The sequence below is a fragment of the Meleagris gallopavo genome, chromosome 6 (genome assembly GCF_905368555.1).
Source record: "Meleagris gallopavo chromosome 6, MGAL_WU_HG_1.1, whole genome shotgun sequence".
In the NCBI taxonomy this organism is placed as follows: domain Eukaryota; kingdom Metazoa; phylum Chordata; class Aves; order Galliformes; family Phasianidae; genus Meleagris; species Meleagris gallopavo.
Genome location: NC_139409.1, coordinates 13930870 through 13958176, shown reverse-complemented (window position 1 = coordinate 13958176; position 27307 = coordinate 13930870). Strand labels below are relative to the sequence as shown.

The 27307-nt window shown below is 42.6% G+C and overlaps 1 protein-coding gene across 4 annotated transcripts in view; it reads right to left on the bottom strand.

Annotated features, from left to right (window-relative positions):
- The window catches only part of ITGB1 (integrin subunit beta 1), a 42027-nt gene extending 18935 nt beyond the window's left edge, over positions 1 to 23092 (bottom strand). For 2 of the 4 annotated variants that reach the window (XM_010712481.3, XM_010712482.3), the window contains exons 1-6: positions 6682 to 6792; positions 4874 to 4943; positions 4552 to 4637; positions 2915 to 3137; positions 818 to 988; positions 317 to 555 (exon numbers count right to left, since the gene is read on the bottom strand). In XM_010712481.3, coding sequence (XP_010710783.1) covers positions 317 to 555; positions 818 to 988; positions 2915 to 3137; positions 4552 to 4637; positions 4874 to 4943; positions 6682 to 6789 — 897 coding nt within the window. In that variant the 5' untranslated portion in view covers positions 6790 to 6792. Of the gene's footprint in view, positions 1 to 316; positions 556 to 817; positions 989 to 2914; positions 3138 to 4551; positions 4638 to 4873; positions 4944 to 6681; positions 6793 to 16426; positions 16477 to 22682 lie in introns of those variants that run through there. The other 2 variants (XM_085227093.1, XM_085227092.1) reach the window with 2 other exon arrangements.
- Between the last annotated feature and the right edge of the window lie 4215 nt (positions 23093 to 27307).

Sequence of the window (27307 nt, the reverse complement as noted above, 5' to 3'; positions counted from 1 at the left end):
CTTGTGAGCAGAATCTGACTTTTCTTTTACAGAGACCTTTAAAAACATCAATTTTGGAATGCATTCATCTTCTGTGAACACAACCTGGGACCACGTGCTTCATACGTGCTGGTTTCATCCATTCACTACATGTCTACACAAAACAAGTCAATGTATTCATGCAGTCTGCCTAGCGTACCTCATATTGCTAGCAAAAGTGGGACAAACTGAAACATCAGGTCAGCCACCATGAACACTCAGTTGTATTATTGTTATATTTCATCTAACTGAGCAACAATTAGAACATTTCACTTTAAGAAAACCAATACATGCTTACCCCACAAACAGCAACTTGCATTATTGCATCAAATCCACCTTCAGGAGAATCCAGATTCCCAGAAATGTGCTGTTTACCTACAAGCTCATTGAACTTATTTCCTTCACTAGTAAGACTGAGCACATTTTTATAGCTAAATGGACTCGTACAGTTCTGGTCACCTGTACAAGGATTTCTGAGTTTGGCTGGTGTTGTACTTATATACGGCATCACAGTTTTCTCCACAAAAGAGCCAAATCCTAAGAAAAAAAAATGAGAAAAACTCTGTGAGCTGAAGAATGTAGCTCTCTTATTTACAGAATGCAAACTCATTATAGATGATCTGACATCAGAAATGCTTCTCATACTTGTTTACATTCTACTTTCTCCACCAAGTATTTCCATATTGCTCAATAGATTCTATTCAGTCACAATACTGCTTGTTTTAAAAAAGTCCCTCTCCACATGTAATCGTGTGAAGAACATCAGGAAGGAAACATTTTAATAAAAAATCTTTCTTACCAATTCGAAAATCTGAGGTTATTTTTTCCATCTCATGCATTAGAGCTGTTCCAAGGCTTTTCACATTCTCTAAATCATCTTTCATAGAATAGGAGAGGTCCATAAGATAATAAAGGTCAATGGGGTAATCTTCAGCTCTCTTAAACTTTAATGAAAATGTTTGCGGTTCCCCTGTTTCACAGATTAAACAACAAACAGAAGCCATTACAAATTCCACAATAAGCACACTGGCAGGAAAATTGCCTTTTAAAGTCAAGTCTTACAGATATTGATGGAAGTTTTGAACTAATTAATGGTGATCTTTTTTTTCTTCTGTTAATTGATATGATTAACATAAAATTACAATGAAAAAAATTCACAGAGCCTTTCTTTCAGATGCCCAACACCACACATCTAAGGCATTTTATCTCCCCACAGAAGATACTAGCCTGACAAAAATTGAGCCTTTCTTACTTACTGCTATTTTAAATCTTGATGCTTGCAATAATTTTAACAAGGTTCCTGTAAGATCTAATAACACAAATTTTCCATATCTATTTGCATCCAAGATGACTGCAGGAATTCTAAGGGTTTAGTTTAGGAATAACAGTGTTAAAATAGGTTTATAAAACAACAGTTCTGGGTAGAATATTTAAAGGTACTCCGCATCAAGTATAGACTGAGAATGTAGAAATAGCAGTGAGACAATTTGTTACTGTCTGTTGCAATTGGAAGCCCAGGCCCTGAGCTTTGCCAGCAGAAGCACATGTTCCATTCTGATGTTGGAAGACAGCACAGAAGTGCCCTCAAGTTAAATGGAAAAGAATTCTCTTGCCTATTGTATAGGAAATAAGGAATGGAATTAGAAATCTTTTTTTCCACCCCATCCATTAGTCACTAAATAGGGATTCTGCTGCTGATTAAGTCTGCTCAATAGTTAGCAAATAGTTGCTTAATATTAGGAAAATAGGATGGGTAAAGGAGATGAACACATGGATCTGGCAGCTACGCAGCATGTTTTGTTAAAAACAAACAAACAAACAACCAAACAGAACAAAACAAAAAATTTAGAGTTTCCTTAGCTACTGCTTAAAAGCACCCGCACAGAAAACAAACATCCCTTGTGTACGCACAGTCTCTGATCAGAGAACTTGTGACCAAGACAAGTGCCTGTAAACTGAGCACTGAGCTTTTGGGTCATTAGGTTTCGGTTGCCCAGGTCCCTCATGTGTCTGCTGAACATTGTGTCAACAGGGTGATGATTATTTAGCCTCTTGAAGCTGAAAGGGTAACTAGAACTAAACACCAAAACTGCAAAAGGACTTCTGCTCCTTCCTTTTCTTTCCTTCTCATTATGCTAAGCTTCCTCAGATCACCTTGCATTTATTACAGCAGCCCCCTACAAGCAGCTAGTTCCATGTATAGGTAATTGCAAGGTATTCTTTGGACATCTTTACAGCACCTAGGAACTCTCCTTAAGAACAGTCTCCATTATGTTCAAACACTGTGTGAACTACAGGACTTGTTTCCTGTTATCCATTTGAATAAAATCTTTATGGGTTTGAAATGGTACATAACTGCTCTGTTTTCCTTAATTCAGTTCTGTGTCCACTTCTTTAGCTTCTGGAACCTATTTTATACAGCAAATCTTGCTGCATACTGCAAAACCATTCAGCTCAGACACGCAGACTTTGGACAAGTGGAATAACTCAAGGAATAGGAGCTCTCATAGTCTCTCTAGGCTTTTGCACACTCCTCCACATCCATTCCAAGAAGTGGCACTGCAGAAAATCAACTGCATATTACTGAAAACAAAAGAATCTAATCTTTTCGATACATCTACTGAACTAAGCGGACATATTTACGATCTGTATCGGTTTTCTCAGAAGATATATTGGGAACAAGAGATAAAAAACTACCTTATCTTTTATAAAAATCTGTCAGTATTCAAAGTACTTCAACTTCTGGGGTTAACCTGAATAGTTCTGCTATTACTCATATAACCTGAACAATGATCATTTCTGAAACAAAATGACTATACACTCAATACACAAAATGCAGTTGTGGTGGTGGTGGCAGAAAAATCATAAAAAAAACCTGGAATGAAACCGTCCTTACCGACTCTTAGTTGCAGTACTAATTTCTGTGGCTGGATCTGTGTAATGGCCTCTGGTTTCAGCTTCTCTGCAGCACCTATCTTACGATTTGTTACTTCTCTATCTTCAAGCACCCTTTTGCTACCCCTGGGATTTTCTATATCTTGCTCAGGACAGCCTTTACTCTTCAGTGCTGCCAAGTCATCGCATCGGGCAGATGTTGGTTCTCCTTCTTGCAGAAAGTCCTAGAAAATATGGATGAGTAAACATTACATTTACAGCTCTGCAAACGGTTATATTCTACACACAATACTTTTTTTTTTCCCTAACCATTATTCCATCCTTTAAAAAAATACGATAATAAAACACAATAGTTCATATTTTACTCGATGCATCAGTGACTGTAGCTTAATCCAGGAGTTTGCATCTATGTATACTAAACTGTGTAAAAGATATCAGCAAGATGAAAGAAAATAGATATATTTCCAATGGCAGAAGCAGAGCATCTTTGTAAATCAGCTACTCTGGAAGTTACAGCTGATGGGAAAAGCTCACATCTTCACGTAGCTGACAATTATGTGAGCTTACTCATACAGCCTACATTCCAATTACTCTCCCTTTTAACTTTTTTTTTTTTTTTGAAAGGCTCTAATTAGTGATTATATAAGAGCATCCCAGTAGTCCACAACATAACAAAGGAGATACACTGACAGAGCAGGGGAAAGACAGGCAACAATTCTTTATTTATTGGAGGAAACTCAATCCAAAAATAAGATCCGTTAGCAAGAAAAAGAAAAAAAAAAAGCAACAACAAGAAAAACCTCTAAACCAAACCACACCCAGCCTTGCTCTGAGCACAAATTACCATTCCCTCAAACATACAAAAAAGCTCTGATCTGAAGTACGAATAAATATGGTTTCTAACTGAGGACAGTCAATCTCATTTTTCCCTCTCCTCAAAGTATACATGTAAATACATATATCTTACAGCTTGTCCGTTCCTGATGAGAAGCTGATGAAAGCCTGCAATAAATCTGACTGCTTAAGGCCAAATTCTAAAGTCAGGTCAGTTTACTAGAAATGCCTAAAGCTTACAAACTAAGTGGAGGGACAGTCAGCACACACTGCATGTGAGTAAATACACAACATACACAACACCTTCTTAGAGATGAAACAGGAAAATTTTCCAGTTCTCTTTAACAACCGTAATAAACCCATCCTCACAAACCAGTCACCCACCCCCAACTCTACACAAAAACGTGAACATCTTCCTTTCAAAAAACAAACCTCAACTTTCTTCCTCTACTCCATCTATGACTGTCCTAATTTACCTCTTATTCTAATGTCGCTGAAAGAATACAGTTAAACATGTCCAGATGGACTGCATGCTGGAACGATTTTAAATAGTTATGAGATGGCCTGTAAAATCTTCAAACACTTAATATTCAGAAACAGAAAAGTAAACATGTGAAAAGATCTACTCAACCCAGGACAGTGGGAAAATCAGGGTATTGAATTTCTAAGTACAAATAGGGATTCGATTAAGAGCCACAGGAAACTACAACCGACAAAAATAGACGTTTTTATACATTTGAAGTATTTATTTAAATTTGAAACCAAGGGAAAAACAAACCATGAAAAGAATTGTGCAATACTTACTGTTTTTTTACACCAACCACAGTTTGGTCCTGCCTGTATACATTCTCCACATGACTTTGCATTGGCCTTTATGCAGTCACTTCCACCTATGAAAGAACACAGATAGGTCACTTTATTTATAAAGAAGTGCTGACAGTAATATAATTTTAGTTTGCTTCATAGTGGCCCCATAAACTAAGTTCTAACTACAGACAGGTTATTAATAAGAGACACAAGTGACATATTGCTATTGGAACTCATCTAGCATATTTAATCATCCTAAGTAATTGCTAAATTTAAATAGTTTTTAAGCAACATTAAGCAGTAAAGTCAAGTGATTTACCTTGCTGAGCAGATCCACTCCATATCAAGCAACAGAGGATGCCAGCCCATGTGAGCAATGTTAAATTAGTCTGAAATACAAAACCAGATTGCGTGATTTACTGTGAACTAGTGAGCAAAAAAAAGCTGCACCAAAGAACACGTGTAACTATGTTCCTTCCCTGGGGCATTAGGTACAGAGAATACTTAGATCACATGTCCTTGTCCACACCAATTGGACAGATGGATGTGTTTTCATCTGATACAATCACATTTATGGACAAACCCTGTATTTATGAGACATCAAGCGAGGAAGATGCTTCTTACATTCTTTTGAAATACTCTTGTTAGGTAAACCTTCGAGGTATGAGGAATTTGGGCAAACTCAGGGTGAAAATCAAAACCTGACAACATGTTAACATCCTATTTAGTACTGATGCTCTGTATGTCATCAGAGAGAATCTTCAAAATAAAGATACCGGAGAAATATGAGAGAGAAACAGCTTCCTTATTCGAGTCTCTGCTTTAAGGCAAGAAAATCTTCCAGGCTCTTTTCAAAATCTTTTCCAAGGAACCTTCAAAGGACATTTTCCAGCCCAGCCTGGCACCTTGTACTACGAACTAGCAAATTCCTGTCAAAAGATGTTACTTAAAGCATCACTGATAACCATTCAGCTATTTTTTTTTTCCTTTAGACAAGAGAAAATTAATGGGTAACTTTCTTATTAAGGAAAAGACACTTTTCCCTTTTCCCAAAGCTACAAACCTTTATGAAAACCTGCCAGAGCAATAAGTACATACAAGCTATATAATCTATATGCTTTGTGAAACAAGATTTGAATGCTTATGAACTATAACCTACAGTCACTGAGCAGCAGTGTTCAGGAATTAATCCAGAGACTTCATATACCAGAGTCATCTCGGGATTCCAGAGTCAGGACTATGGTCTAAAAATTCATACACCATTTTTTTCCTCTGGATTTTCTTCTACTCCAACAGTAGGTAGGGTCAGTCTTCACAGTTTTTATGTATATTTGAAATGTTGAAGTTATTTTAAATTTAATTTCTCTTCTGCTCATTATAGTAATGTGAATCTGGGTCCTGGCTGCCAGTTTCCTTTGCAATCCTAAAATGTTGCTGCTGACTGTGGCCCTTTCAGGCATCCTAAAAATATCAAAATTCACAACAAGTTTTTGTTCTAAAAGCTATTTTGTAATTTAGCCAAGGAAAAGGAAACTTGGCAGTCCTTTAAAATGAACCTGCCATTTTCTGGAAGACATACCATTATTCGTATGAATTAGCAGCAAAGAGAACGATGCTTAAATTAGCACAGCAGTTGAGTTTTGGTTTTTGCATGCTGATTTAGGGCCATTCATAATTGTTACTCTGCACACACAGACCCATAACTTAGACAGGACAGCTGCTCTAAAACCTGCTGGAGAAGGTTTCAAACAGAAGCCAACCCTCTGTTAACAAAGTTTATCCAACAATAAGATTACATTTCATATTTTCTCTGACATATCACTTTGGCCCAGTTGTGTCTTCAGCAGATCCTGCAGCCAGAGAGCCAGGGAAGTTTGGACACTGGAGAATTGAGAGAAATACGGTGTGGAGTAACTGCTGGATATTGTGCAGATGCGCATAAAATTTTTTTGGTTAAAAGAAAAAAAAGCCAAATAACAAAATGGAACAGAAAAAACGACCTGTGAATTACATCTGACATAACTTTAGAGCATTCCTTCATTTGCAAACTAGTAAGTCAGGAATACTCTTTATGAAATGGACTCTATAGGCAATCTCTTTCTAAATCAAATGTGTGCAACTACAAACCTGGATGGGAGGGTTATTGTGCTCCAGGAAGTGCAGGCAGAAGATGGGGAATGAGCCTGAATGGAGGTCAGCAGAGGAAGCAGCCACAAAGAACATGAGCGCTCTCATCAGACCAGCAGCCCTGAGGGGAAAGCCTTACAGATGTGCTGGGATTTAGGTTCCTCCTTGACTGGTTTCACCGACTGCATGTTGCACTTAACAAACCTCACTTCCCCCAGTGAAGGGACGAACCACTCCTGCAGTTTAGCTTCAAGTACAGACCATAACGGGGAGGTCTTTTCAGTAAGAACAAAGACCGAAGCTGCCGGCATTGGCTCAGTATTGCCTTGTTGGCCAAAATTATAAACAGTTCACCTTTTTAGGGCAGACCAGCAGTGGTATAGCAAGCCCACGCAGACTATATAAATAAGCCAGCAAAGATGTGACACAGTGCTAAAACTATGACTAAGACAATTTGGAAAAGAAATGTTCCTGTGGAAATGCATCTGCGTGATGAATGCAGTTCTGGGCACTGGCTCCCCATAAAGCTAACAAGGAAAACGTCCTTTCCCATATAAGGCTGTGACTGAGCAGCCCGCCCTCCCATACGGGTTCACTTCCTTCATCTCCCACTTAACAGCTTTTCCATCTGCCCAGGGACTGAACAACCTCGGTTTGGGGCTGCTGATTTGGGGGCAGCTGGGATTAATGTGAGCAGAGCCACAAGCCGGCCTCCTCCAGCAAGCTGGGCACGTCCACGGCAAGTTCACCCCGCATGTCGCTGCTCAGCACCTGGCACTGCTGAGCTGCAGGCTTTATGTTATGGACATACAACAAAATAAAGGGTGCCTGGATACACAAGACGGTTAAAAGGAACCTTTGGTGGAGTGGGAACTAAACCACGTATCAGTATTTAACCACAGAACGTGGCAACAGAATATAACTCATTGTTAAGAGAAAAAAACATTTTGCACAAGATCTATATATTTTCCTATTACACTCATTCCTTTTTTAAATTAAACCCTAGAAAAATATCACAGAATCCCTGAAAAAATGATGGTTTCCCCTGGAAAAAAAGCAGCTTGAAGCATTCAAAAGGTAAGCTTGCCAGGAACGAACATCCCCCTATTTAACAGCTAAATGACCAGCTGGAGCCTGTTTAATAGGCTGCAAATAGTGTGCTGCTGAGAAAGTGATCTTAAAATTACTTCTGTATGTTTCCTAATGGTAATCTATTTTCGTTAAGCATTTTAGGAAGGCAAACATGGACATAACCTTGAAATCTTTAAATTTTTCACTAACTGCCTCAGCAAACACTTACACTTGAATAGACCTTTTTCATTGAAAAAAACAAAAAAGAACAACAAAAAAAAACCCAACACTTTTATGGAAATCCCTGCAGCTTCTAATTTCAAATAAGAGACTCATCAATTGCAATGAGAGAAAAGGAGGATTACTTCTCCGTAGTGAGACTAATTCCGAATTTGCAAATCAAGTATCAGCACCTTTGTATTCTGCTAATCATCATATATTTAAAATTAAATCTCCTCCACAGGATGAAAGCCTTTTGCAGCTTTAGAACTGCATCTTGAGCATTAACTGGGCAAATGGGATCAAGAAAAAAAACAAAACAGATGAAAGCTATGGAGCATTAATTCCTGTGAAATCAAGTAGTGATGGCTGAGATGCTCAGCCACTGCAGCACGGATTCATGCTGCAAGCAGAGCCCAGGTGGGATGTGGAGCTAACATGCACCACCGAGGAAAGCTAAAAACTTTGAGGCATCATCAGCCTCTGTGGCACTCTGAGTCACGCCTTGCCGTGCAGCTTTACACCAAAACATGCAGCCATGCTTCAGAACACCAGGGAAGTATCTCGAGGTCAGATATCCGGCAAGAGCAAAGTTGCTGTGCAAAAGCCACCTTTTTGAGGCAGTAACCACACACCCTGCCCCACTGACAGCCACATCCCCACAGACCACTCTAAACCTACTAATCTAGAAATTAATAAGCAACTTGCACTTTTGGACTAGTGTTTGCACTTTGTGAAGACTGATATCTCTGTGGCATGGGGTGTTTTCATGGGTTTAAATTTGATTCTTAAGTGCTGTACAAAATTGATCTCTTTTGGAAGTGAGTTGATGTTTACACAGCCACTAGTCCAGCAAAGCAAGGAACTGCTTTAAGCCTCTGGGTGCACAAATGCTCACCCTGCCATGGCAGAAGCAGTGAGAATAATCAGAGGGAGATGGAGGAACAGAGCCTTGGCACAAGCCAGAAGACAGCTTTCTGCAGGAAAACCCCGGGCTGTGTGCAGGACCAGTGCCTGCAGGTCAGCCCCCACTCCCAGCCTGTTTATAAAAGAAGCAGGAAGAGGCACGTTCCTAAAATAAGCAGAACTGAATACTCTCTGGAGACGCCTGATTCAGGCTCAATGGATATGATGCTGAAAGAGTTCTCTCTTCACTCTCTCCAGAAGGCTTACTGGCCTTAGTGAAAAGCCCAACACTTCAGTGTGAGTTTTAGAGACTGGCAGGACAAATCCCATTCACAATTCTGAAAGACTTGGAAGGAAACGACACAGCATTTTTCTTAACTGAAGAAACCAACCAAACCTGGTGACACAGAACATGTACTACAGACTTCTAACACCGACCTGCACTGCTACCAGCACTCCTGGTAACCAGCCAGACCTCCTGCAGCCACTGTCATTCACTGCAAACCCAAGTTTGCTGAGTATGCAATGACTGCAAGCACAATACCTTCTGCTTGTATAGTGCTTCACTGCCAAACCTCAAATCACTATAAAAAAATGGTGGCAAATTGGTGCCTTCTTGTTCTATTTTTAGAGAGATACATTGCTTCAAAACACACAGGTACAAAAAAATATAAGTGTTTTGCACCATGGGTTTTTTAATCAAAGGTGTGCTGTGGGTTCTCCAACTTCAAGTCTTCAATAGGTGTCTTCATCCGAGACCTTAGCAGCTACCTTACTTAAGACAAATGTCACTGTGATACTGATTCCAGCTGGAACACACTGCTTGCAGAGTACATCCAGAGTGATTCCTAGGTCTACCACAAGAAGAAATAACATGACACGCGAATCTCCACATGAAGTGGAGATTTGGGGTCAGAACTGACAGCTGAAAAGCAGGCTACCTCAATCAAAGAAGTAAAACCTTCACTCGCCCCACAGTGCTGTTTGTTTCCCAGCCTGCTGCACAGCGTGGTGAGGGCGTGCTCCCACAGGCGGCCACTGCCCTGAGCTGAGGGATCAGCAGGCTGGGCTGCCTGCAGGCAGGGGCAGTTGGGGCAGGGCAGGGAGCTGGATGCAGACAGCCCCGGAGGACTCAGAAGTGCAGGCTTAGGAGCGGGAGCTGGTAGCACCACAGCTTGTGTGGAAACATCAGACGTGAGCCTGCTTGCAGTGATGTGCTGCACAGATGGATGGATGGATCACCTAGCCCAGAATGTTCTCACTCCCCGGCAGCTTCACAGAGATTAACCTCAGTAACATGGAAAGAATGGGACATTAACCCAGATCAACAGGCTAAATAACAAATTCTTCAGTACTGAAACAGTTTTTACGCAAAAAATCATCACATCGAGACTGCTTACTCAAACTGTGTCCTGAAAGAGCTTTAAGGCACAACGGCTTCAGCTGCTGTGAAACTAGAGGATAAAAACCCAGCAGTGCCTCATGCTGGGCTGCACTTCTCTTTGTCAGTCATCATCTATAGGTTACTGGAATAAAACAAGCATATTCAACAAATATCCATGATAAGTACTTCCATAGCCACGTAGTTGTAGCGATGCATCCTGTTAAAATAATATATATGTATAATAATAGGATCTGCGTATATAATACTGTATATAACACACCAGTTAGGGCTTAAATTTTAATTACAAAGAGTTAAAAACCTACCGGAAACCAACCTTCTTCTCAGGTAGGGAGAACAAACACTCTAGCATGTTTATCTGAGGTTAATCTGACACAGTGCATGCCACTGTTTTGTTCAGAAAATCCCCCTGTAGATTTGGGAGTAAAAAAAGACGAAAATACACATTTCTGAGTGTGAGAATCATGGGGAGATGTATCACAATTCTGCAGCTTCTGCAAGGGAGCCAGAATCCACCTCTGTGCGTAGTAAGGCAGGCAAACACACCTGATAACACAACTGGTTTGCTCAGTCTCATTAAGATCTTACAGCAGGTAACCGCCCATAGTTAATTTGTACTTAGAGCAGTAGAAAAGTTCATGGGAGATTACGTGGCCCAAGATTCACCAAAAAGGGATGGGACTCAATGGGAAACTTGCAGGCATCAGGTTCTAAAATATACCTGTGGGTTTTTAACCACTACTAAAAACCCAGTATGTGCCTGTGTCACTTTGCTTCTTAAGCTGAATACCTGAATTTGAGCACTTATCATCATCAACTTATCATTGCAACCACAGCTTCTGGGAAAAGATAAGGACCTTTGGACATAACATCTGCTGTGTGCTTAAAGGATGAGGTTTCTGATTGTTAATTTACAAAGGACACTGCTTTAAAACAGAATGGCTAACTTAACAAGCACACACACGGTTGGATCATAGCATTCCTTTATATGTGGAACTTGCTAGTATTTGTTCCTGGATTTCATGGGAACCTTCAACATAATAGCAGTTTTAAGTAGTGGAATGAACAATGATTAAGTAAATTTCTGAAGAATACATTTTGGTCTTGATTTGAATCTCTGAATGGAAACACATCTGCTCAAGTTAGGTGCCAGGCTGCATGGAGATGGGGGGGTGGAGACTTTTTTTTTTTTTTTTTTTTTAAATAGAACACATAGATTTCCCCTATTGTCAGAACAAGTTTCAGAAGAATATTTACCACCTGCAGCAGTTCTATATGACATCTCTCCAACCCAAGGAAGATAAAACCAAGAGGACGTGGTATATCTACTGGTAGCAGAGTACAACAGAGAGGTGCTAGTGGTTCCCAGATATTTTATAGCACTAAGGCAAAACCAAGAACGACAAAAACACCCTTGAAATCAGCTGCAAACCTAAACTGTACTGAATACAGACAAGAATAAGTTGTATAGTACTCCAGTAATTTGTAAAGATTATTTCTGCCTATTGAAGGTAAAAATATATTCCAAAAAGAAAAAGTAAACAGACACAAGTCCAGATTCCATGCTGATGACAGTGACAAAGTAACAGAACGAGGGGAGAAAAGAGAGTTCAGGGACAATGTGAAGACCTTGCCAATGACAAAGAACTTTCATCTGTCGAGGCAGCAAACACCAAGAGCAACCTGGATCTCTTGCCCTTGTTGAGATGCCTTTTGGAGAGTACTGTGGTACAGACAGGACAGATGTTGGTTCATAAGCATCGTTTTTTGAAGTAGGGATATTTTTTCAAACAGTATGTGTGTATTATGGCGTGGACAAAGAGTGTATTTGAGTAACATTTTCTTCAACTTAGACTTAAAACAACATAGTTTTAAGCCAAGGTTCCACAGCTAAGAGTTCCTTTGGAAAGCACCTTGATGCTTCTAAGTAGTACTTAGACTCATATAAGCAAGCAGCCTGCCCAGGATCACCACATATAAGAAAAAGACAAAGAGCCAAGTGAGGTGCTCTTTCTCATGAGAATATATATATTTTTTTTTTTCACATGTTTATTTACACATTTTTACAAGTGACTTATCCACAGGTGTTTATAAAATAAGCTGTATTTTGGAAAATGACTCTAACAGGCACACTATGCTTAATGTTCAACATTAAATTAGAAGAGAAACACTGCTTCTCATGTTCTCAAACAGAGCAGGCAGAGCCTGCAGCTATGTCTAATTGGAAAAAAAAAACAAAACAGCAATATGCTTTTACTGTTTATTATCCACATTTTCAGTATTCCCAGCTTCAACTGAAACACGTGCACCTTGTTCTGAAAGGCCAGCTTGTAAATTCTTGTTTTTCTACACCTCTCAAACTATGATGCTTACAAAAATACTGAATTAAAAAAAAAGTAACATCCCCCCATTTTTCTTTCTCTAATAAATGCCACATCAGTGCATTCTCTCTGCATCAAGCTGCAATTCCTACAAGTACATCATGAATATCCTTGAATTTTAAGCAAGCACAAAACAAAACAGTAAAACCTGTTCATAATGCTGACTGTGGTAGCATGCAAGCACATCACCGAGATGCTCAGCCTTGCAGAAGGCCAAGAGCAAGACCACGTGTGAAGATACTGTGGTTGAAACTAATATTTTCTCTAACAGCAGCTCCTATAGATGTGTACCTTGAAAGCTTCCTCTTTTATATGGCAACATTTAAGTTTTAAGAAACAAAACTTTTTTTTTTTTTTTCCCACGAGTCTTCACCGACAAAAATATTCCCCAACCTGTTGCCAGGAGAAGTTTCCAATAGCCCAAACTCCAAGCACACTACCTCCATTAATTCGTGGGACTCCTTACTGTGCATGTACTGTTATCAGCAGCCAGTCTTCCATACGAAATACACAGGTTTTTCATTACTACAAGCACCTCTTAACACAACTGTATTAAAATAAACCAGAACATCTGTTGTTGTGTCACATTTCATATGCTTTGCGACCCACCAGCAATTTCTGCCACAATAATTTAATTTCCCCTCTTGCTTAATGTGACACTTTTGCATGGGGACAGATGCATTCAGCATTGAGCTTGTTTGCATCAGTTTTGCTAGCATACATCATTTCTCAGCTAAGTTTAGCATTTCTAGCTCAGGTTACAATCAGGAACGCTATCGAATGATTTAAGCTATTCTAGCAGAAAACACAGGTGCTTGTTCCTTCTGGAAGTATTAGATTCCCACACACTCTGCACCACTTACTACTCCCATAAGGAGCCTATTTAATTTTGTGCAACTCAAACCTCACATTCACCCACACCCAAGTTTAGTTAAACACAGAAATATCACACTTAACACAGCTGATTGTAATTAACGCTTCCTAGGCTGCACTGCCTTAGTAATATTCCACAGCCATTTTAATGCCTGGCTAAATACACTTTAATCCAAGCTTTTGTTTTTAGCAGAAAGCAGAAGAGGGGCAAGTACATTCTGAAGTGAAAGAAACTGTCAGTTAATACAGGGTACTGCTCGCTGCACTGCAGGTACTACAGGAAGCCATGGGCTGGCACACCACAGAGTGCAAACTCAACGGAAACTCTACTTTTACATGGCAGTGTTACCCGCCAGTAACCATCATTAACACTCTAATGCAGTTTCGGCAACTAAAACCAAGATGAAAGCCAACTGCTGCTAAAAGAAACTACAGTGCTGCATTCCCACCTCCAAAACTGAGCCCTGTGCTCCGGGTCCCAGTGCCCACCAGCACCTCAGCTCCATAGGCTGGGGGTGGGTGCCTTGAGACAGCCCACTCCTTCTCCACAGCGAGACCGACTTTCTGGAAGCTTCAGTGGACCAAAGCAGACCAAGTGGACAGATGACTAGTGAAGAAAACATCTGTGAAGTCACAGCTGTTGTCAGAGTGAAATCCCATCAAGCTTTTTGGGTGCTGTTTATTTTTCACTTCAAGATTCTAATGACAAGTGTCTAGCATAACGTTTATATGTAGTATCTAAATATTTAAATTGTGAATTTAAAAAAAAAAAAGTCACTTTTCTAACGCAATTTACAATGAGGCTGGTATTGAAACAACTCTCATCCCCAACACACTTTGAATACTGGGTAGATAGTCATAGAAGTGAACATGAAGAATTTACAATAACAAAAAGGTCAACCTACCAAGATACAGTTTTGTAGATCTGTATCTATTTGATATATCTACCTACTGATTACAAAAACGACGATGATTAGTACACAGACAACAACATCTGGATAGATATAAGCACACATTGCAACAGTGGACTTCTAGATTTCAATCTGAAAGCCTGAGCACTGGCAAGAAGCTCACCTATCTGAGGGAAAAAAAAGCAACGTCAATCCTAAAATGGCTATTTTTATTTATTTTTTACAAGAGATCCATCATAAAATACTTCATAAAAAGCATTCCGTGCCTGAATAACTTGTCTAAGAATACACTGTTGCTGCTTCCCAGAGCAGGATGTAAAGTTTGGAGCCCACAGGCCTCTTCTGAGGGGACAGCAAAGAGCAGTAACAGAGGAGGTTTCTCAGACATCTGAACAGATCCCCCACTCCAGCATTGCTGAATGAAGACGGTTCCAGACTTTACACCATTCATCCCCAACTTGATGTCAATCCCATCCAGCAGATGTTGAAGGCTCCACAACAGTTTATGCCAACTTAACCGTTGATCATTGCAGTCTCACACTCCTCTCATTAGCCACATTCTCCAATTCCTCCCCCTCACCCAAAGAACGTTACTAGTGATGAATGTGATCACCCACCCGAAGCAGCTGATCTAACCAAATATTAATTTTTTAATCAAGACATGGGAGCAGCTGGGCTGGTTGAACAATGACTTTCACTGCTGATGTAAGTACAATGAAGACACAAGCTACAGACAGGAGGGAGAGTGTAATCACAAGAATTAGGACCTGCATTGCTATGAAGTGCTGCAGGGCCATGTTCTTAGGAAAATAAAATGTATGATCAGTTGAATTTGTGGTTCAGTGGGTACTGGGACACTTTATGAAGTACCATATTCAGCTCAATTTGAAGCCATTTGCCTACTGCACAGTTTTGAGCTCTCTCTAATGAACGTGCACTTTTTATCTCTTTAAACTCTGCAGAGACGTAGCATTACAATTCCTTCCAGCTACAAGAAAATGTTAATCATATTAAATACTGACACTGTTCATTTAGAAAGTGAAACAGCATTTTGAATTATGCACCAAAAAGAGCCACTATCTGAGCAAGCTCTTTTATTGCCATCTAGACACTCTCCCAAAGGGGCAGCTGGCCGTGATAAAAGTAAAGCGCTGGCAGCAATTCTACGTGCTATAGTTACTCCTTAATGCTAAAGCAAAGTCCTCCACTGAAGCTGCTGAGGTCAGCAACACGGCTATGTAACATTTCATTTCAGCCTTTGAAAATGTAAGTAAGCCACATCTGCAGTAGAGGGAGGTACATACAGAGAGAAAAAAAACAATGTTCATCTTTGTTTATCAATTTTAAGATGCCGCTTAAACAACCTATAGCTGGTAAGGATAGCACATTCTTCCGAAAAAGGAAATTTGCTGTTTCCTTGGTTTTTTTAAACACTTGAGTCCACACCCAAGAAAATGAAATTCTTGAAAACTTGTTTCTCACACAGTTTTTTATTTGACAAAAACAACGCAGGCAAAATATGCCCCATTTTTGACCTGCACGGTAAAAGAAGATGCAACTCCCTAAGTGTGACAGTTACAGATATTTTGCATGGAGGTTACATTCATGCACTATTAAGGATAGATTTTTAAAATCTGTTCTGACACAAAACCAGCAAACTGACATTTCAAAAAATGCTCAGGCTTTGTGTTTTATGGAGATGAGCTACAGAACTCCTCTCAGTAACTGGACAGCCTTCGACTCACACTGAAAAGTGAGCACATACACTAAATACAGCCTTGCAAAACCTTTGAGCTCCCTTCCAACCCAAGCCATCCCATGATTCCATGAAAAACACCAGAGAAACCTCAGAGAAGGAAATTCCTGACTTTCTCCCAGGCCCATCAAAACTAATTTCTCAATACAATGGAAAACATAACTTCAGTCAAAAAAAGAAATAAAGCAGCCAGAACGCACTGTTTCAAAGGCAGCAAATAACTGACCTTGCTTACACTCGACATCTTCTGTATTGTGCTAATAAAAAACTTCCTTGGTTCTCTTTTCTACCATCATCAGAAGGGGTATTTCACTTGCTGACTAGACACGTGCAAAGTCCTCAGTCACTCCAGCACTGAAGATGCTGTGATAATAACTCATCCCGCTGCAGAATGCGATGCAAACTTAATCACAACCAACTACTGAGATGTGTCAGCTTTCATTCCCCGGAAAGCGCTTTTTATTTAACATCATAAAGATTATAATCTTCTGTATTTACCTCCACTTCAGAAATAGGTTTCCTTTCACCCGTACTATCTTCACACCAAAGCCTGTACCAAAGAGCACTAGAAGCGGACAGCTGGGGGTCTAGGCAGAGACTGGATGTTGCCCAATGTAATACTTGAGCAATTGACTCTAGAGGGGATGCCGGCCAAGCTGCCGCCACACCAGATCCTTCCTACACCTTCGATGGCTCCTGCAGGGCTCCCAACACCTGCACTGCTGCACAGCTTGGCAGGATGGCATCAGGCAGCATCTCTCCTTTGCACAAATGATACTCCACATCCTTAAAGTCATGGCTGTTAGAACTGAACCATCCTATTGCTGTTGTTGCTTTGTTTAATGTAACCACGATCTTGTGGGCAAGATGCACGAACTGTCCAAGATGCTACCTTTGACTCACAGTATCGCCATTTCCTAAATGAAATACTAACTCTTCCTAAATTGATCTCATCTAATTATTTTTCATCGTTTTTAAATAACCACAAATCAGTCATTTTTGCACGAGGATGATTTCAGTGTTTCAGTTCAGCCCAATATATAATTATTGTTTCTGATTTTACCACAAAGGATGAGAAAAGAAAATACTTTCACTTTTTCAGTTTGACTTCCACATCAAAAGTGCCATAATTGGCACAGCTCTACAGGTAAAAAAAAAAATCATTTGTTAATAGGCATAGTAGAAAATTACCTACGTGTGAGTACTTGAACACAGCACATATACCACACACAATCTTGCAGTTGAACGCAGTAGGAGCCCATACAAATGATGGCTCGCCTTCCTGTTTATACATCAGACACTATTGTGAGCAGAAGTTAAAAATAAGCCAAGACAAACCTAGGACAAAGTTAAGCATAAGCGATCTTGTACCAACCCAGAATGAAATAAACACATTACAAATACTACGTTAATTTTTTTTAGGGAGGCAATCTATATTGAGCGTGCTACAGCTTATATGCATTTTGTGCATTTGAGGAGAATTGGCAGTTAAGCAGGGTCTCACAGATCAGAAGTAAGGGGAAAGTGACTACAGACAGTAAAGGAATTATTTGTTGGCAGAACATGAGAACTGCTTTAATTTATCAAATATAAGCATAATGTTTTCTAAGGGAGAAAGAAAAGAATGAAAATGATTGTGAGAAAACACTACTCTCTTCTTAGCTTTTCCTAGCAATAACAAAATTGAGATTCCTGCCTGTTTTACTACTCGAAACTTCTCCCACTAACAAAAACCACAAGAATACTCATGATGTTTCACTGCTGTTGTTGGATTAAAAAAAAAAAAATAAAAAATGAAACCACTTTTAAGACAGAAAACATATTTCATAACCCTTTCTGAAGTTGTTAGTAAAGAGTAACTGAGAAAGAGACAAAATGATCGCTCTAATACACAAAAAGGTCTTTCTCTCTCAAAGAGGATTACAGGTCACGTAGGAAACCTATTACCTTCCCAAAAGTAAGCATCGGTATTACAGTCTCCCAAAGCCACTTGCAGGCTTTTATGCAAAGTTGGTACTCAAGTAGTGACTCCCCCATCTCGCCCAATCTAAAAGAACTTCAGTTTGTTAACGGGAGAATAAAAAAGCCCCAGGAAGCCCACAGAATCATTCTAATTATTTTAAGAGCAGAAAAGTAAGAGAAGGTGGTTATTAAAAAAAAAATACAGTATGTTTAGTAACAATGTTCTACAGAGAACACTCAATACTGAAAAACACAGCGGTATCATTTAGTGATACATAACGAGATGCCTGCTGCCTCTTTTTCCATTCACAGAAGTCAGAATTTTCATTTTCTCTGCATGACATTTCCAAAATAAGCTATTAAGCAAGCTGATACACGTTTTACATCAGGCTAGAAACTCACACAGCTAAAACACATGCTGTTTTCTCACAGAGAAGCTGGACATACTTTTTTCTGATACATCTACTACTAATCACTGGAGGAAAGAAGCACATTTAGAGAGAGGTCTCACTGGAAATTCATCTCGACTTAAGATTTCAGCAGTTTAGGTTGCCAGGCTATGCCCATGGAGGAGAAATTGGAGAAGGAAAAGAACCCCACAAACTACAACCAACAAGAAGTAGGAGCTGTCTTCCCATTTCTGAGAAAAGAAGAAAATGACTCTGTAGGGCCACCCCCAATACGTCCATAACCATGACAACTCACAGCACTGGTCAGCGTTGTGGTCAGCTGCGGTCACCTCCTCTCAGACAGTTTGCAACAGAGTACAGAACAAAACCGAGCAAGGCAGAAGAACAACTACACAGAAAAAAGTGACGTTATACTGGCCAATAAGAGACATCATGAATTATTATTAGAACAAACTGGCCAACTTCAACTTTTTGTCACAAAAGGAGTGCTACATCTGGGCAAGATACTGCCAACACAAGACCACAGTGCAGAAAGTGTTTATCTACTGTCCTCCCGAAATTTCAGGATTCTCTCACACTCTTTTGAAAAATAACAAATACCCTCTGCAGAAATAACAGCTCAGTGTCCCCTGTGCTACTGCCTCTTTTTAAAGTACAGTCTTAAGATACACGTGCTCATGTAATAACATGGCTATCATTACGGCTATTTCCCAACACGTGGTTTGGGGAATGGTTCTGAAGTACCTGATTCTGAAACACCAGATCAGCAATGTTAGAACTACTAATGAGAACACTACCACTAGGAAATGTCTTAAATCAAGGCAGAGCAGAGACAAGCACACAGTCAGCACAGGGACGTGAGAGACAGAAAAATACAGACTCAATTCTGAGCTTTCTGACAGGGAGAGATGGCAATTTCAATGGGGGCACAGAGAGTGGTGGATGGCATGAAAACACCTAAGACAATAGTACATATACTGGCAAGTACTTCTCAAAAGACAATTAAAAATATCTATCTATACATTGCCTTACTCAAATAATTCTTAAAAATCTATGTAATTGCTTTATGATCTCTATCAGAGAACTTTTATCCCCCATGTTCCAGGAATGATTACAGCTCCTAAATATAAAGAGTTTGACAAAAGGAATGGCCAACCTAATAAATGAATAAGTAAATAAGCAAATACACACATACATCACCCAAAATTCCAGAAGAGAGAATGACAGCAGAATAGGCTCCACTACTGCCAAGCCTGGATTCCCTCTTTTCTGGCTCTAACCATTGTCTCTTGCAAGTGCCATGTGAAAAGGCATGATAGATCTTAATGCCAGCTAGCTTGCCACACTTAACTAACACTGATTAAAAATAAATAAATAAATAAAATGTCATTTTAACAGTAATTCTGCAATGTCTGAGTGTCTGTAACAGCAGCTCTCATATGGGAAAAGTACAAACCACATCTGGAAAGGGATGGTGAGGATGAGGAGGTAGGGTGTATCAATTACTGGCAGTGGTCCATTCCCCAAACCACATGTTGGGTGCAGCACTTTCCCTGAGCTTGTAGGGAGCTGAAGGCAGTGCAGTTCAGCATCCAGACACGTGGTTTGAATGTTGGGTGGTCCCGTGTGGAGCCAGGAGCTGGGCTCCATGATTCCTGTGAGTCTCTCCCAACTTGGGATGCTCCAACAATCTGTGAATCAGCCTCCTATTTGTGATGGTGAAATAAGCAGTGGCTGCTCCAGGCACAGCGTGCGGGTGTGCAGTGCTTCTACTGAAGAAGCCCACCTCCCAGCACAGGGAGGGAAGGGGCAGCCAAAAAAGGCCCCACTGCAGCACAGGTACTCCTGCCATCCTTAACACAGCCAGAACAACCTTTGAAGGCCACAGTGCCAAGACCTGGACAGCATGGAGCCTGCAACAGGCGGGTCCATGCACACCACTCAGCCAAATCCAGACGGGAAAAGGGAGGCATGACAACTATTTACAAACAACTGAAGAGCATTCATACCAGAGGCAGTGAGGAAACGGTATTCAGGGTAACAGCACACAGCATGTGCCAGCCCCGGACTGCACTGTTCCCTCTGAGCTTGCCTTTCTGCTACCCAAGCTATCCACTTCCTCAGTTCCAGCAGATGTGCTCTTTTTAGAACAGCATGAAAGCAGTTACCCTACATGAAGTACCAGGAGGATGGCTGAGAAGAGCGGGATGAAAACATGGATCAAGAAAGAAAGAACAGCAGGAAAAGTTTCCGGACAGTTTGTGTTCAGCTGTGGGAATCACTTCCCAAAGGAAGTGGCAGAACATTAACCACTTGAGTCACTTAAAGCTCAGCAGGACCAACACTGGAATTCTGCACTCACATCAAAACATCATGAATATTCTACCGAAAAACTTTAGTCCCTCCAAATTCATCCTTCACATGACTGGGAACACTATGCAGGATCAGACAAATACATGTGCAGGTCTCCCTGGCCACACCCAGAAGGAACACCAGGTTTGTAACTCTGAATTTCACTGCTAAAATGAGTTTATCCCCTGGCTGGCACAGCACTCCCAGAGCAGCTTTGACTAAGGCACGCTCTCACCCTACCAGCCTGCTGGGTGTGCGGCTTCCACCGCATGAAACACCTTTGGAAAGGACAATGGCTGAAGGTGGTGTTCTCCTGTTGAACGTGCCTTGTCTTGCCTGCGTATTGCCAACAGCTCATTGCTTTTGCAACCCTTAAAAATATAGCTCTAGGCAGGCTTGCAAAATGCTACTTAATCATCTGCCAGAGGCAAAGAATATTTTTTAGCGACAGAACAATGAATCATCAGTTTCATCACTGTGATGGATCGGACAATGAAGGTCTTCACAATGGTGAGTGTTGTTTGACTTCATCAAAGTCCTTCTAGAAGCACAACAGCTCTTTTAAATAAATTACCACCAAGTCATCTCATTTCACAGTAGGAAACCAACAACCAACCTCCCCCCCCACCATTGCCTACCAGGTGGTTAAAGTGCCAGGAGCACGGATGACCCGAAACTGTTTTCACCTATGTAAAGCCTAACTCCACTTCTGCACTTAAGCATGTGAGGTTAAGCCAGTGTGGTTCCACTGATCTGGACAGAAGCGATTCCTCCTCTCAAGGTTTGTGTGTGTTGCCAACAACAGGACTGTGGCACCAGGAGCGAATCAAACAGAAGATCCACATTTTCACCCTTTAGGTATGTGAACGTGTGTTGGCATGAACGGGTCGTATAATATCAAGGACAAACCCAGAAGTGAAGAAATGTTCAATTTTTTCATAAAGAAAAGCAGTCACAAGATGAGCTGATGAGTCCAACAGGCGGTCAGACAATGTTCCACTACATATTCAGACATTGGGTCTGAACACAACCTAATCAGTGAGTGAGGGAATAACTTCTCATCCGATCATCTGCATGTGAAGGCAGCAGCACCAGACAGAACGCAGTGCTCCCGTTGTTTTAGGCCAGTTCAGAAATCACCATGTGAACCAGATGGTGCACAGAGGCCTCACGTTCCCACTTTATCCCGAGGTAAGCTCCTAAAGGGCTGCCCATGCTCACAGCCAACTAAGAGCTAAATACGCACAAAGTTGAGCATATCTGGAAGTGGAAACGCTGCATTACGATCACACAGCCCTTCTAACATCTGCCAGTTTCGATAGCCCCGTGCAGGTCAAAAACCTAAAGATAGACATCCACATTCCTACACCGACTCACTCTTCCTGACCCTATTCCCGTAACTCCTTGCCCCGACGCCGTCGCAGGGCCCCGCTGTCCTCCTGGCAGCCTGGCACCCGAAGTGGCGTTAAACTTTCCGCCGGGCTCCGGGCGGACAAAGGGCCGTTCCGACCCCAGAGGCCCGACCCGCCGTCCCGCCGCCACAGGAAGCCGCGGGCCGGGCGCGCCACCTTCCCGCCCGACCGCAGCGCCGGCCCCCGAGCCCAGGACAGGCCGAGCGCCCCTCCGCCCGGGACGGGACCCGCAGCGGGGCGAGGCTGGCGGCACCGCGAGGAGCCGCGCTCTCCTCCCGCCCCGGCGCCGAGGCGGGCAGCGCTCAGCCCGCTCCCCGCTCCAACCCCCGCCCCGTACTCCCGCTACCTCGGCCATGGCCGCGGCGCCGCTCCTGCCAGGGGGCACGCTCCGGCCCGCCCGGCTCCGGCTCTGCCCCGGGAGCTGCGCTGGGCGCGGCGTGGCCTCACTCCGCGTCCTTCCGCCCGTCTGCGGGCCGCCCGCCGCCTCCACGCTGCTCGGGGGTGGGGGAGGGGGGTGGGGAGCCCGGCGCGCGAGGTGGTGGAGAAAGGAGGGGAAGGGAAGGTCCGCGTTCAGCCGCTTTTTTGCCCGCCCCGGAAATACATTCCTCCCCGCTGCCGTCAAGCCCTGAGTGGGGAGGAGCGCTCCGGGCTGCGGCTGGGGGTAGGGAGCGAGGGAAGGGCGCTCCGTGGGCAGCGGGGACCCAGCCCGGCCGCCTGTGCTGGCGGCGGCCGCCCCGCCTGGCGCGTTGTCCCCGTAGCGCCGCACCGCGCCGTGCGCGTCCGCGGGACGGGAAAGGCTCCGCCCGGCGCAGCGCGCTACCAGGAGCGCCCGTGTCCCCGTTGCCCCCCACTTCCCCTCGTGGCAGCCGCCATCGCCTTATTTGGTGGGGTCCGACTAGCGCTCCTGCTCCCGGGCCGCTGGAGCTTCTGCCGTCGGGGCGGCGGCTCTCCCAGCCCCGCAGCCCCCGGGCTGGAGGTCCGCTTGTCCCCGTGCTTCGCCCGTGTACTGCGTCCTAAGTGGATGGGAGGCACCGGCGGGGGGTCGGAATCACTTCGTGTGCCACGGGTAAAGTGGAACTGCCCGCGTCCAGTGGCTCCAGCTTGCTGGTATTCAGCACGTGCCCACGTGCTACTTAGGTTCTTGAAGGACTCCTGTTTTTGGGGGCAAAATGTCAGAGAGGTGTAAGCCACGTGATCACAGCTCAAAGTCAATTGCTGTGCCTCTATAACTAACCTGCTACTGCTGCTGCTTATTTTGGGAATCATAGAATATCCCAAGTTGGAAGGGACCACAAAGATGGAGTCCAGCTCCTGGCTTAAGACACAACCACCCCAAATCCAAACCCTAGTCTCAGAGCATTGTCTGAGAGCAGTGTCCAAATGCTACTTCAACTCCAGCACTCAGGGCCGTGCCCACTGCCCTGGGCACCCTGTTCCATGCCCACCACCCTCTGGTGCAGAACCATTCCCTGACCCCAGCTGCCTCTCCCCTGACACAGCTCCATGCCGTTCCCTCGGGCGCTGTCGCTGTCACACAGAGCAGAGCTCAGCGCTGCCTCTACACTCCCTGTGAAAGCTGTAGGCTGCCATGATGTCTCTAACTAAAGGTGCTACAAATTGATAATAATTTTTTTTCCCTCTTTTCCTGTACTAGCAGCACTTAAAAAAGAAACACAGTATTTCTGCCATATGTAGGCACAGCCTGTGCTTTAAGGTTGTTCTTATAGGCAGTGCAGCTGTCCAGGATGCAGTCTCTTACCGTAACTGCCAGGTCTTAATGCTGGTACAGCTGTAATTTTAAAACTGGTTAAATGGTGTTAGAAAATGGTAGGCTGCTTTCAAAGCAGCATCATCAAAAGCAAACACTGGGCAAATGAAGTGGAAAATAAATAACATGCACAGTCAGTGATAAAGAGCCCAGAAGCCATATGTCGCAGCAGTTATGTTACATTAATAATACTGCCAGGAGCAGAGAAAGAAGCTGCCATAAAATCAAACCTTTAAAATGGTATGTCTCATGAAATAAAAGTAAATTCAGGGTGGATAGTGATCTGCCAAAAATATAAGAAATTTAAATACCGGGGGGAGAAATGACTTTTAGGTAAGACATACGTCCTTCTTGAAGGGAAATAAAGGCCATTTTGCCAGAGTATACAAATAGCAAGTAGATGTGTGCTGCGACATATTGCAGGCAAACAGTGGCAAACATCCTCCATTCTCACTGCTATGGCTTGCCAAGTCTGTGAGGAGTAAATAGAGCTGTGCAGTGAGCTGCTTCCAGCCTGCCACAGCTCTCGGCTCAGACATCTGTGCAACAGGTTGCCAGTGGCTGGCTGCACTGTGCAATAGGAAACTGTCAGGAGAAACCTCCCAAATGGCTGAAAAGAATTATTTGGCTGCTTTCTGGACTCTGTTTAGAGAGTGCAGGTGTGCACAAACACCATTTGCTATTTTCCAACACTTCTGAAGTACTGAGGATGTCAGAAAAAGTTCTGGAGGTATCTGAGCCAACAGACACGACCACAGATGATGTCAAAATATTTAATGTGGCATCTCCATATTGTGGTATATGCAACATCTGTGTGAGCGAGTGAACATATCTGCGTGAAAGGGATGAAGCAAAGAAACAGTTTGATATTACTGGATTTGTTGTTGTGTTAGCTAATTTTTTGTCTGTAAGTCTGAGACATTCTGGTTCTTTGTTACAAGATTTGGATGTAAGTTGTTGACTCTTCTCCATGTACTTGCACGCGTCAAACCAATACAGTAATTGGAAAATATCAGAATTATATTACTTCATTTAGCTTAAATTAATTTGATATAATTGACTTAATTATATTAAAATAATATTCATTTTTTCCTCATTTCTTCATGTGTATTTAATAGTTGGGTTGTCCTTAGGAGACAATAAGCACTGTCATTTGGTAATGATGCCTTTCATTTTATGGGTAATGTATGTTCATTCTCTGTGAGCAATGCAAAAAGTAAATGTCTGTGCTGTAGAACAGACAGTCCCGGGAGAGCTGGCCAACTGATGTCTCCAGAGATTGCAACAGAAACAACTGTTAAATACTGTTTGCTTGTATGAATATTCACATATCATTTTCTTGAAAAAAACATACCTAAATAATGAGACAAATATTTTAGCATTTTAGTTATTGCTTTCAAATTATTACAATGTATTAAGAAAATTATATTACTTGGTCAGTACAGCTGATTTAATTACATAGAGTTATCTTTTATACCTACTGGAGTTTGGCTATAAAAGTCCGTTAAGGAATATGTTTTAATTCTGTCTAGCTGTCTTTTAATCAGAGCCATTGGCAAAAGAGAGCTTCCCGTCACAGAAGAGCTGTAGTGGTCGGTGGAGCACCGCTGTTGTGCAGGTGGCAGTTGGAGATTATCTGGCCGATTGTCAGTGCCTCATTTTATACATGTGCAAAAATGTTTTCATTACTATATTATCAACATGATCAGGTTGTCTTGTGGATTAATCCATCTGTATCCACAGCTTGCCTTGCAGATAATGTGTTTTGTTACAACTTTTACAGAAATAGCTAGGAATCCCAAGCTAGATTTCTTCCAGCTCTGCATGTGTAATGAGGTTGGTTGCATGAATGGGGGGTGTGGAGCTGCTGCTGGGGCTGTGGGTGAGCATCCCCTGCCAGCTGCATGCCCCTAAGCTTGGGGATGTTCTGCACACTGGCCCCCAGATGCCCACCCTCTGTCCAGCAGGTTGGAGCATCACTGCTTCCCAACTCCATCCTATTCATTATCTCATCTCTTCCTAACACAAATCCTTTCCCGATTCCTTGTTCACACTACACTAGAAATCTCAGCTTCATTGAGTGTTCATTGATCAGTACTGCTTCTCTTCCCAACACACTTTACTGGTAAGAGTACTTTCTTTCTCCTTCTGTACCTCTTTTTTTTCTTCCTCTGCCTCTTCAAAATGCTCCAACCCTACCTAGAACAACTGTTTTCTTTCCAAACTAAAAAAAAAAAACAAACCAGCAACCACAGCATAAGCTCAAGGTGAAAAATATGAATCTAAATGCAAAAGGCAGATAGAAGTTTGGAGTGAAAACAGAACACCAAGTCAATTTTTCCAGAGTTAGTAAAGGAGCTAGAAATAGCAGGCAGCGCTCTTGACCTCCACCAGGCACTGCACCTAGGCTGCACCTATCCTGAGAGCCCCAGGCTTCTCTGCCCCGTAGCCATCGCCATAGCCATCACTGTGATCCCATAGCTGCAACCATGGTGGACACTGCGGCCCTGCACCTGCAGCCCTGGCTGTTACTCAGGCCTTGCAGCGCTGCCTGCGTGGCTGTGAGTTGCACAGTGAGCGAGGGCCCCTGCTGTGACTGCTCAGCAAAGGGCTGGGCCTCCCACAATCGGGAATGGAGGGGAGTTTAGATGTGGCCACAGGATTAATAGTGCACGTGTCATTAGGAGATAGACTCACTTAGTGCAGGAAGCGGTGGTGCTAAGCGGTTGTGGTAATTGCTCTGATAACGGCCTCTGCCTCCTCATGAACAACTGCTGGGGATGCAGGCGGAGTGCTGCCCTGGCAGCCACGCACAATGTGCCCATTATACAGAGCAGTACATTTACATTGGACCCAGGTCGTTCTGTCCCATACAAGGGCGGTAGTGATGTGAGTCACGTATACATGAAGCATGATATTGCAGCAGGTTGTAGTCTAGCAGCAAAGGTTTTTTCCCCTGAAGTGTACCAATGCCCTGCTGGACCTGCTCCTATTCTCACTCAGCTCCTAGCAGCAGTAAGCTTGATAAATAAACATCTGGTTTATGATCAGTGCTTAGCTCTCTGTTCTATTTAATCAGCCACTTGCAGTTAATGTAAGGGTAAAAGGACAGAGTCCACCAAGCCTTTCCTTCAGCTCCGTGGTGTGTAAGAACATCTCATGGCCTGACTGCAGGCCCCCAGGAGGGCAGCAGGGCTGAAGGG